The sequence below is a fragment of the Scardinius erythrophthalmus genome, assembly GCF_964197995.2.
Source record: "Scardinius erythrophthalmus genome assembly, chromosome: 4".
NCBI lineage: Eukaryota > Metazoa > Chordata > Actinopteri > Cypriniformes > Leuciscidae > Scardinius > Scardinius erythrophthalmus.
In genome coordinates this window covers 34724435-34736676 of record NC_138224.1, presented here as the reverse complement: position 1 = coordinate 34736676, position 12242 = coordinate 34724435, and the positions used below count along the sequence as shown (strand labels likewise).

The 12242-nt window shown below is 36.7% G+C and overlaps 1 protein-coding gene across 2 annotated transcripts; it reads right to left on the bottom strand.

Moving 5' to 3' along the window:
• Positions 1 to 1736: 1736 nt before the first annotated feature.
• On the bottom strand, positions 1737 to 9837 carry LOC308689654 (uncharacterized protein). 2 transcript variants are annotated; one of them, XM_081363488.1, is made up of 10 exons: positions 9275 to 9602; positions 8897 to 8948; positions 8618 to 8802; positions 8346 to 8443; positions 7668 to 8001; positions 7400 to 7510; positions 7126 to 7235; positions 3861 to 4071; positions 2662 to 2787; positions 1737 to 1812 (listed from the first exon to the last, which is right to left on the bottom strand). In XM_081363488.1, exons 3-10 carry the CDS (start codon positions 8799 to 8801, stop codon positions 1793 to 1795), a joined length of 1194 nt encoding a protein of 397 aa, XP_081219614.1. In that variant the 5' UTR covers position 8802; positions 8897 to 8948; positions 9275 to 9602; the 3' UTR covers positions 1737 to 1792. The 2 variants fall into 2 exon arrangements, with proteins under 2 accessions (XP_081219614.1, XP_081219613.1); XM_081363487.1 differs by having other exon boundaries at positions 8897 to 9837.
• Between the last annotated feature and the right edge of the window lie 2405 nt (positions 9838 to 12242).

Genomic DNA, 12242 nt, shown 5'->3' with positions numbered 1-12242 from the left:
CTGGGTGCTTGTTCAGCAGCTGAACTTGAGCATCTGGGTGTTTGTTCATTGAGTAACAGCTGAACAGCCTCCTGAATAAGCCGGGCAGCTTGCAGATTTGTGCTAGAGAAAAAAAATGACATTACATTAGTGAATCAGACTAACATTACTCTACATTAGATATAAAGATTTTTATAATACATTATCTGTCCTTGAATTATTTCATCCAAAATTTTCTAAAACTGGCTCATGGTTGATTTCTGTGAGTTGTTCAATAAAGGAATATGTCATTCATTAGGTTCTCAGATTTTTTTTTATTTTATTAAAAACAATTAAAAAAAAATACAAATCCTGTCCTTAGCCAAATTGGAGCTACAACTTTCATAGTTTTGTTATGCTAGAAAGTGTTATTTAAAAAAAACATAAGTTTAAGCTGTTATCGTTCACATCAATTGATCAAAAACAAGAAAAAAAATATATATATACAAATTATATAACAATTCTACAAATAAATACTATTTTACAACTGTCCCCATGGTTTCTGTCAGTCACGTTTACATAAAACTCTACATAAAATGTGTGAAATACACCTTTAAGGGTATGACTCAGAGGAAGTGAAATCATTTGACCCAGGTGAAGCTGACATTGATCAAGGCTGAATTCTGTTATTGAATACAATACTTAGGAGTTTTTCAAATTGGCTACATTCACTGTAAAGTTCAGACTCAAGCTTTCAAATGACACCAAATTTGTTTGAATCAAGGCAATATTTTTGAAAAATATGATAATGAATATTTTCGCAGCTAGGTGGCGCCCGTTGGCGGTACACTCCGGTTTAGAGAGACTAGTCAGCACTCGTTGAGTTGATCGAAGTGGTTAGATGCTTTGAAAAGCTGAGATTCTAAGATTTAAGATGATACATATTGTGTTATTCCACGTTTGAAAACGAGCACGGACGGCCCTGCTGAAAAAAACAATAGAAACCATTACAGAATTGCTAATGGTTTCCACTACAAAACCATTACAAACCATCAGCCGTTAACCATTAAAACCATTACCAAGTGGAGTCCATTACGTAGTGTGTTTTGGGCCATATTCCATTAGGATTTATTGGTTTTAAGGGTTTCCATTACAAATTTGTATTGGTCATGATTTGTATTTTAATGGTTTCCATTACAGTTTTTGTATTGGTTCTGATGGTTTCATTACAAATTTGTATTGGTCTTGAATTGCACATATTTAATGGTTTCCATTACAGTTTTTGTATTGGTTCTGATGGTTTCATTACAAATTTGTATTGGTCTTGAATTGCACATATTTAATGGTTTCCATTACAGTTTTTGTATTGGTTCTGATGGTTTCATTAAAAATTTGTATTGGTCTTGAATTGCACATATTTAATGGTTTCCATTACAGTTTTTGTATTGGTTCTGATGGTTTCATTACAAATTTGTATTGGTCTTGAATTGCACATATTTAATGGTTTCCATTACAGTTGTGTATTGGTTAAGATTTGTAGGTTTGATGCTTTTAGCTGTTAATAATTAGGACATTAACTATAGTTTTTAATAAATTAATTTGAATTATAACTACTATTATACACAATTGATATAAACTTCACACCAACTTTTCAATAGCTTACAGCTCAGGTTTTGTTTTGCAAAAAGAACATGCACCCGAAATACAAACTATATACAGTATTAAGACCTGCTTTTTTACTCAACCCAGCTGGAAATAAACATCTGACACAAAATATTAATATTACATTTTTATTACTTAATTCAGTTTTTTTACATTAACACATTGTGTGTCTTCACTTGGGCTGACTGAGACCTGCAACAAGAAGGAGAATTCATTAGGACAATGTACCTCTTAAACCACATTACCAGTACATAAGATTATTCATACATTATATATTTATATATATTCATCCAACATCTTTGGGCGTACTTTGAGCAGATTCAAGATCTTTGTAAACTTTACAGCATTACAGTCATCTTTTATTTAATCTTCTCCAGGTGTAGGTTTTAAATTATAAAACAGATAGTTCAACTAGGATGCACCGAAATCATTTAAGTGATAAATAAATAAATACATAGGTAAATTGGCTATTTGGCTAAACTGATTTACCAGTATTTTTTAAAAAGTCCTGTTCACACACGATCTCTTAACAGTAATTCACCAGTGAGGACTATGTGTGAAAGGGGCTAATGATGTAATGAGGTCCCAGGTGTTTGTTATGTTTTAGAGTTTTACAGTGGCTTATAAAGCAATTCAGCCAATCATGAGGACCGGAACCATCCATTTTACAACACTACTCGAGCACTCAAGAAGTGTAGGAACTGATGTGTCAAAGAAAGTGGTCAAGCTTTCAACAAAAAAAGCTGCTCAACAGTTACCCAATGAAATGATGAACATATAAATCTACAAAGATATTATTTCAACCCTTTATTCAAAAACAGAACTGACAGTGTTTTTTTTTTCAAAGATGTTATAATCTTTAACAAAATGTTTGACATTGTTTGACAAGCACATGCACACAAAAGTCTCGCGCAGTTGGATAATAGGTAATAATTGCAATACAACCCCTTCAGGCTGATTCAAGACGGGGTTGTATTTGCTATAACAATCGCCTCGCTATACATTATCCCTTACTTAAGAAATGGGTATTTAAATACTTACCAGTGATAGTTTTTGTCCTGTTTATATCACTGATCTTCTCAGCCAGGTATTTCCGTACACTTAGGAGGCGCTTATTTATTTCCTCTGAGGTGTGACCCCTTTCCTCCAGCCTCTGAGACAGACACTCTGTTTAGAACACACACACACACACACACACACACACACACACACACACACACACAAATAAATAAATACATTTTTTACTTCAAGTACTGATCATGACTAATGATTTACCAAATAATTTGTAAATACAAAGTGTTTTGTGTACAATGTGATAATGGAATGACAATAATTCGAGGATGTACTGGAAAAAAAGTAGCACCAGGATGCTTTTCAGAGTAATTAAAACATTTTAAATCTGACCACACAGGAAATTAAGTAGAATATGATGCTTGACAACTGAAATCTGAAGTTATACAGTGACAATTTAAGGAGGTAGAGCACACAGAACCACAAAGCTCCAGGTGCTGGTTGCTCCAGCTGGACATACACCCGGTTGTGTTTTTTAATTCAAGTACTGATCATGACTAATGATTTACCGATTATTTTTTCAGGAGCAGCTTCTTAGCAAAACCAGCTATATACTGACCCTCGTTTATAAAGCAGTCTGGTGAGAAATGATTCGCGAAACATGAAAGCATTGACGTTGATCGTGGGGAATATTCCCTTTGAAAACAAAACTCTGCCACTGCGTCTTCAGCGGTTTGGATTTAGGAACATCAAAATGACTGCTGTGTTCCTTATTTAGTTTATTAGTTTATAATAACGTGGACAGTGTCTTTTGATAAAAGAGCAGCTTTAGCCTCTACGGCTAATTTCCAGCTGTAGTCCCCGGCCAGTTGTTAATAGGCATACATTTACATTTAGTCTTTTTTTAGCGTTCTGGGGTAGCGTTCTGAATCATCTGTAGTGGTTTAATTGCACATGATGGAAGTCCAGCCAGAAGAGCATTGCAGTAAGCCTAGATATGACCAGAGTCTGGACGAGAAGTTGTGTTGCATGCTCAGTTAGGTAAGGCCTGATCTTCCTGATGTTGTGCAGTGCAAACCGGCATGATCAAGCTGTCTTTAACTAAAAATCGACTAAAAATTACGTTAGAAAAATCAAGAGCCTACCAATTAATCGACTAGTCAACTGGGAGATTACAGCCCTAGTGTCTTGTGTTGAGATTTAATTATAGCTAAATTTGACAGTTTTACCTTTGATAGCGGAGATCTTTTCTGGACTCAGAGGTGGTTTTGCCTCAGCCTCAGGTTTTGCGTTACATTTCATCCCCGTAACACTCCTCTGTTTGAGGACTGTGGTACCCCATATGACTACAGCTAAGCTCTTGCAGAATTTTGAGTCCCCCTCTAATCTCCTCACGATGTCCCACTTTCCTGTGGGTATCAGGACTCCATGTCCTAGATCCTGAAAGAAAAAAAAAAAAAAAAAAAACATTAATATGCATAAGACCATTTTACCTCATTTAAAAGTAGAGGTCGACCATTATATTGGTTTTACTGATTACTTGGCACCAATAGGTAGCAGGTAACTAAGGGGGCCATGGCGATGCAGGTAGTTTGAGGAGTCATGTAGGACTGGCCTCCGTGGCTCTTGACTTGACTCTTGGCCACGATGGCTGGAGAAGTATGTACTTTTTTGCGTATTTTGTGGTTGGGTATTATTTAAATGAGGAACATTATGACTTCATGAGATCCAGAAAAATTGTATTATGAATTTATAATGCATGACTACCGTGCTGTTTCAGGGCTCGCAAAATTTCAAAATCGCTGGTAGCCCTTCGGGCAGGCTCTCTTCGTATTTTGGTAGCCCCGAAATGAATTTTACTAGCCCAGATAAAAAGACAATTTTTAATGTAGAAAATTTGTTAGGAGTCAAAACAATGAATCAAAAACCTTTTCAAAACACAAAATATCAACAAATATGCATCTGGTTCTAACTGAACTGAAATGTGTGTGACCAGTATGGAACATGAATCAGTGTGTCTGTGGCTCAGCCCCCAATGAGGGTATGAAAAAACAAACAAAAAAAACACGTAACACTTTAGTTTAGGGTCTAATGCTCACTATTAAGTTTCATTAACATGCAGATGGCAGGGTTTTATCATCACTGAGGTCCCGAATGTGAGGCAGGCTAGTCAGGGGGGTTCGGGGGCACCCCGAGAAAATGTTGATTTCTCTGATCTACATATGTGCATTTTAAGATGTTTTAAAGGCCAAAAAAATGGATAACAATAGCTTTAAAACCATGTAAGTGGGCAGCTGATTATTTTTCTCTCCTCATCAGCACACTCCTATTGATACTTTGCAGTCACGTGACTACCATGGATACCTGGCGGGCAACAAACGGGTATTTCCAACGTAGAGTCCTGTAGTTCCAGGTCTTTCTAGTAGCTATCAAGTCTGTTAGCGAGCTAGCTGCATATGGACTAGGATTAACTCCAAGATAATAACTCCTAAATTGTGTAAAGCAGACAAGTTTTTTAAAGATAATAGAGCAGTAATAATTCCTCCGTAAATAATCTAACGTTAGCTCTACTGTTGGGTCATCTCTGGTTCTCATTGAAAATCATAGATATCGCAAACCTCAAAACAACCTATCACACACTTCTGTTATTGTTAGCAAAAGACGACAGCTGTTACTGTACGTTCACACCGCCACCGGCGAGAGCGTCAAAGTGCCCGGAAATCATTCATTTTCAATGAATTTTGCTGCTCTCGCCAGCGGCGGTGTGAACATAACGTTACAGTTAGTCTAGCTTAGATTCATAACACAAACAGCTGACTCGCCGAACCAGCTGGTAAATATTGGTGGTGTTGATTGACAAAACTACAGTAACTTAAAGACACGATTAATTACATGATCATACACCCATTGTGTTCAAACAAATGTTGAAATTACCTTTGATGGTAATAGGCACAGACGTGTGTATACTGTGAAGGTTGCTTATCTCATCAACTATCTGGCATGTCGTTTACACCTCAAAACACCAACTTTTGTATAGTAAAACTGGCGACCCTTGATTAGTTTACTGGGTTTCGTTGCTGGAGAACGACGTTCTTGCCCGCCAGACAGTACTTGTGACGTCAAGTGCAAAGTATCAATTCTCTTTCTTTTTCTCTTGCTCTGTCTCTTCCCCTCCTAAAGCTGAGCTTTGACTGATATAGGCTTTTCATTTTTGTCTGTCAGTGAAGTAAACATAGGGTCAACTGATAGGTTGATTTATGAATCATTTTCTCAGACACATTCCTTTACTGAAAGCTACTAAGAAAGCTAGGTAGCCTAACTAAGTTTATTAAATTCATTCACAATATGTACACATTCATTATTGATCTTCTTCCTAATATAGGGCCGTAGACAGGGCTTTATAAATCAAAGAGGTCCTACATTTAAGGTTATTAGGGAGTTCAAATTTTTTATTTCTCTGATATGTCCATTTCAAGACGTTTGAAGGCCAAAAAAGGATAAGAAATAGCTTTAAAACAATGTCAGCGGGCAGTAGATTATGTGTCAATACTTGCTCTCACTTCTTATACATTACTCTTTCTTCTTCTCTCAGTCTCCTCATCTTGCCCTGTCTCTTCCCCTCCTAAAGCTGAACTTTTTTTAATTTACTGAAGGCTACAAATTGTATATTAATTCTCAATATGTACACATTCATTATTAATCTTGTGCCTAACATGAAAACGGATTTGTTAATGCTCTGTTAAATGTCCCCTCACAATGACAGTAAACTAATTATTAGTCACGTTACATAGGCCTATTTTCAGTTCAAAATGGCGAAATTCGACAAAAGTATATTCGTTTGTCTGATTATTTTTGTCATTCGTTTCACATTTATGACCTAAAAAAACTGTCAAATATGAAATGTTTAGTTTAGCTACTAACATCTTATCTCGCACTTGACCGTAAACTGAGTCGCTCTGCTCAAATTCGCTCTCAGCAGCTTCTGTGAATATAAACCCTGCCTACTTTGATTTGATTGGTCATCTCAAATATTCTGACATTGACAGACCAATGAGACTCAGGTGAACACACACACACACACACACACACACACACACACACACACACACACACACACACCCTGTTTCTGATATGTGCTCTGCTCTGCGCTGCTGCGGATTGAAGATGAAGACGCGTTGAATCTGATTATAACAAGACTGAAGCGAACACTATTTCAGATAGCCCGTCGGGCAGGCCGGTTATGCATTTTGGTAGCCCGACTTGAAAACACAATAGCCCCGGGACGTCGGGCAGCCGATTTTGCGAGCACTGTGTTTCATTGTGATTAATCGTGCAGCCCTAGTTTAAAATAAGAATACTAATACCACAGCTGAATAAAAAAATTTGTAAGGGTATACAGGGATAAACTAGATAACCTGGCTTCTCAAGACTCCCCTGCTTTGCATTAAAATGATAGGAATATGTAGAGTTTGTGTTTTACAGTCTACGAAATACCTTGTCATCCCTGTGTCTTATGCTCTGCTCCTCTGCTTCTGGACCTTGAACTGGCTGCTGTGGGAGTGGAGTCTGGCCTGCAGAAGAGGACTGTGGCTCCTTTTGTGTTACTGTAATATCAGAGTAAAGGCCCATTCACACCAAGAATGATAACTATATTCGTTTTTTTTATCAATCACTGCCTATAACTTACATTTGAATGTGTCCAATTCTTTCTAAGAACTTTAAAAACATGCATGTAAAATTAATAGTCAAACAGTTTGAAAATGCTCACGTTTGAGTATTATAGCCGTTTGCTCCTCTGCTGGTTCTTCTGGACCGTGAACTGGCTGCTGTGGGAGTGAAGTGTGGCCTGCAGAAGAGGTCTGTGGCTCCTTTTGTGTTACTGTAATATCAGATTAAGCAACACTTTTAATAGTTTTGTTGCAATAAAAAATAAAAAATCACAGGCTATAACTTACATTTGAATATGTCCAATTCTTTCTAAGAACTTTAAAAACATGCATGTAAAATGAATAGCCAACCAGTTTGAAAATGCTCACTTTTTTTGTTTTGGAAGAGCTCCTCTTGGAGATGAAGGTTTAACCGCCTTAGCTGCTGCAGTTCAGCTTTCGTGTCCCTATTCTCTTCTTTTAAACATTTAATTTTCTTCTCTTTTTCTTCATTACTCATCTCCTCCTCTCGCATCCTTTTTTTGATGTTGTAGTACTTGTCTTGCAGTTCCTTGTGCACATCCAAGGGGACATACTCATTGTGTGTTTCGTAACTGCTCTGGACAACTTTTTTCTTTTCTTTTAGGATTTCCATTAAAGTTTTCCGTTTCTGTATGCTTTGGACTGCTGGCTTTTTTTTTTTCTGGTCATTTGTCTTGTCACACTATAAAATAAACCAAAAATATTTTTTTAACAGCAGAATTTACAGACATATGTCATAGTGACCGACTGATAGGGAACTACATTTCCCATGATGCTATTTAGATAATTTCACTGAAATTACAGATTCAGAGAACTGAAACAAGCAAAATGCAAAGTGTGTAATGTTGTGATTAACCTCATAGCTTTGATTGGTTTGGTTCATGACTTACAACACTTTAATGGAGACTATTTTTTAAATCCCTATGGTATAAATTTATGAAAAAACTACCTCCAATGCTGAAAAATGTGCAGCAATAATGCACTCAATTGTATTACTTAAGAGATGCATTAGCCTACATAGCTTACAGATGGATTCTTGGAGCTTTTGGTAGATGACCAGTCTTCCTCATCACTGTTGAGTGGGGGTATTGAGATTCGCTCGCGCTTTAATTCCTCTTCAGATTCTGAAGAATAGAAGAAAAAATAACTACAGTTCTTTGTCACCACCAGTAAATATGTTAAGTGGTTGTTTGAGAATCTTTTGTAACAGTAACTGTAATACCCACATCTATGATTCCAGCAGTGCAACAAATAGTTTGACTGATATACTTATATATAGTGTAGCTTTAAATACCTACCAGCCAGTTTTAATATCTGTGCTTTGTAGTATTGCCCCTGGTCCTCTGGCGATTTCTTCCACAAAATGTTATATTTTTTCTTTGTTTCAAAATCTTTCACATCTTTTGGACAGAAGCCTTTTATGTGGTCCAAGGGCACTATCTGTCGGATGTTGTCGTCGATATAACGGACGTAGGCAAACATGCTAACATACAAGACAAACGACAGTTAATAAAAACACATTTTATATAAATTACTTTGTATTAGCAATACAAAATGTTTTATTTGTGAATAATTACCTTGCAGCCACTCTCTGTTGCAAGCCAACGTTAAGTTACTTGCTCTGTTTCACTAGAATGCAAATAACCAAATTACAAGAAACATGACATAAAGGTCAAATAAAACGAATGAAATGGCATGTTTATTAGGCTGCTGTCGACCTAAAGCACGAATAACGTAACATATCGGATTGTTTAACTGTTTACGTTCACTTAAGACATATTCTCAACCAACTGTATACTACTGGGCAAGACATTGACTGTGAAATTAATTCGGTAACGTTAGCTGCTTATTTGCTACTTGCACTCTGTCTGTGTCAGCCTTTAATTACTTTTTTTTATACTATCAACAGACTTAACCTTACGTGGCAACGTATGTTAATAAGCAGTCTTACTTACTGTAGCAATGTTGATTTTACATTTAAGTATAAATACATACACAGCCCGTTATCAGCTAACAATGGCTGGCGGTCCACCAGCATTGGGCGGCAAAAGTCAGCGGCTTGACACGGTCGGACAAAATATTATAATATAACAAAATATAACACCATCGGCAACACGACCAATCTGGACCAACAGTCTAAACCGTGGTATGCCAGAAAACACTTATTATGAACCAGCGGCTCGGTAGCGGACCGGGAAGGTGGTCCGCTGGAATAACGATGAGCAAAACGCCAGTGGGCCGCCAACTTTGCCACTGGTGGGCCGCCATCGGCCCGCTGGGCCTATGTTATAGTCTACCTCAATAGCGGACAGGGCAGAAAAGTAAATATTGCATCGAAAATAACAGGAATGAAAAGTATTAATGACACTTACCTGACAGAAAAAGTAAAAAAGGGTGGTTCGTGAACGAGCAGATCAGTTTAAATTATTATACCGTTATTTCAGTTGGAACTGTCACGCGCAAGCTAAGCTCCGCCCCCTTTTTGCGTGATCAACATCTCGTCTCAAGCACTTTTTTCATCATTATTTATTTTTCGGGACAAATATGCGTAGAAATAGGCAAAAATATAAGCTATACCTGGAACCTCAAAGTAAGACAAAGATACCTCGCCAGACAGTGTGTAGATATGACAGGCCAGGTGTTGATGTTGACGAGGAAGAGAGCCAAACAGCCAATGAAACAGGTACCGTAGACGTAGACTATCACGCTTATTATCCAGTAGGATTGTCCCGATTATTTGAATACATTTTATTGTTAAAAAATGTAAATAAAAACGTTAGTACATAGGACGGAGGTGATCCAGCAAAGTCTGACATACTTACTGAAGAATAACTTTTGATTTTTAATTGACAAATAAATAGGCTAAATAAAAACCCAGAGAAATATCCGATTCTCATCGGATATCAAAATAAAAGTCCTCACACATATACCTGTTAAATAAAAGTAACAGTGAAACAGAGATAATGGTCATAAGTTTCATACATCTTTGTCAATTACATTTTTTTGTAGAACCTATTTTTAAAAGGTTATTTAAATATTATAAAATACATTATTTGTGATATATTAACATGTTTTAATGTTTTAATTATTATTTATTTTTATTATTTTAATTTCTTCTATGTAAAGCACTTTGAATTGTCATTGTGTATGAAATGTGCTATATAAATAAACTTGCCTTGCCTTGCCTTTATATATATTTGTATGAGATTTCTTCAGCTTGTTTTTTTCTTGTTGCTTATGGTATTTTAATAGATATGCTCTCAGAGGCAGGGAGTAAGACAAACAGCATACAGAACAGAGAGAGTGAGAGAGACAGCATACAGAACAGTGAGACAGAGAGCATACAGAACAGCCATTCAATGTTGAGTACACCATTTGTGGTATGTGAAAGTTTTGTGAACTGTTTTCCTGATGTATTGAAAGCTATAAAAGACCATAACGTTACACATTCAAAAAATAAGCATGGAAACAGGCAGCTACAGAGTCAGATGAAGTACAATTATTCGCAGTTACTCTTGCTGTTAGTGCAATGTCATGATTGTAACATAACTGTAACATTATTATCAGAATGGTCCAGAAAGTGAAGCAGCCACGATAACAACACTCAACTCCATATGCAAATTATCTGAACTGATGACAGATGAGTACAGTAGTGAGGTAGACGTTGTACCAGGCTCAAGTAGATCTTCAGAAACACATGTGAGTACTAGTTTAGCTTGTTCTAATAAACATTTATCATGTACACTACTAGTCACAAGTTTTAAAACCAATTTGACTGAAATGTTTCTCTCGACATTAAAAACTTTTTGATCTAATTTGTTACAGTATTTATTAATCTTTGTTAACATAAGTTTATAAAAATACAACCGTTTCATGATTGTTACATAGATGTCATGATTGTAACAATTGTAACATAGATGTCATGACTGTTACATAGATGTCATGATTGTTACATAGATTTCATGATTGTAACACGGATGTCATGATTGTAACATAACTATAACATTATTGTCAGAATGGTCAATGGAAAACAGCTGAACTGATGACAGATGAGTACAGTAGTGAGGTAGACATTGCACCAGGCTCAAGTAGACCTTCAGAAACACATGTGAGTACTAGTTTAGCTTTTTCTGATAATTGTTTTTTCCTCTCTCTCAGGTACACATGTACTTCTTTAAGTTTTCAATTATAAATGTATAGTTTTGGAGGGTCTGTACGTTTAAAAAAATATAACTATGAACCTGCGTGAATATGTGTATGAGCAGACCTACACACAACAATACCTTTAACAAAGATGTTGCTTTTTTAAAGGCATGCAGTGGAACAGAGTCAGAGTCTGAGATAGACCATAGGACAGGCAGCACGAAGCAGAACACTGATCCCCTGTCAATGATTGACCTACAGCCTGACATGGACACTGCTTTGTCTGCCACAGGAACTACCACAAAAGCTGAGGCAATGCTCATGATTATGAGCCATGCAGCAAAGCATAAAATAACTGGTTGCCAGTTACATGATTTACTGCAGTTGATTAATAAATTGTTTGGGCAAGAAGTTGTACCTCGATCCAAGTATCTTTTTAACAGAGTGTTTAAAAACAGTTGTGAGGGAGTAGAATTTCAGTTCTACTGCGAAAAATGTTACTTCAACATAGGAACAGTCCAGGAGATCAGTGACAAACAAATTGATGAATGTGGATCATGTGGCAGCACTTTTGATTCTGGTTCTATGAATGGAGGTAACTTCTTTATCAATGTTCCTCTTGCCCCACAAATTCAGACTCTGCTTGAAAGCACAGAAGCGAGTGCCCATTTGAATTATAGGTTTGATAGGCAAAAGAGTCATAATGAGGTGTTGTCAGACATCTATGATGGGGAGAAGTACAGACATTTGTCTGGCCCAAATCAGATCCTCTCAGATTCT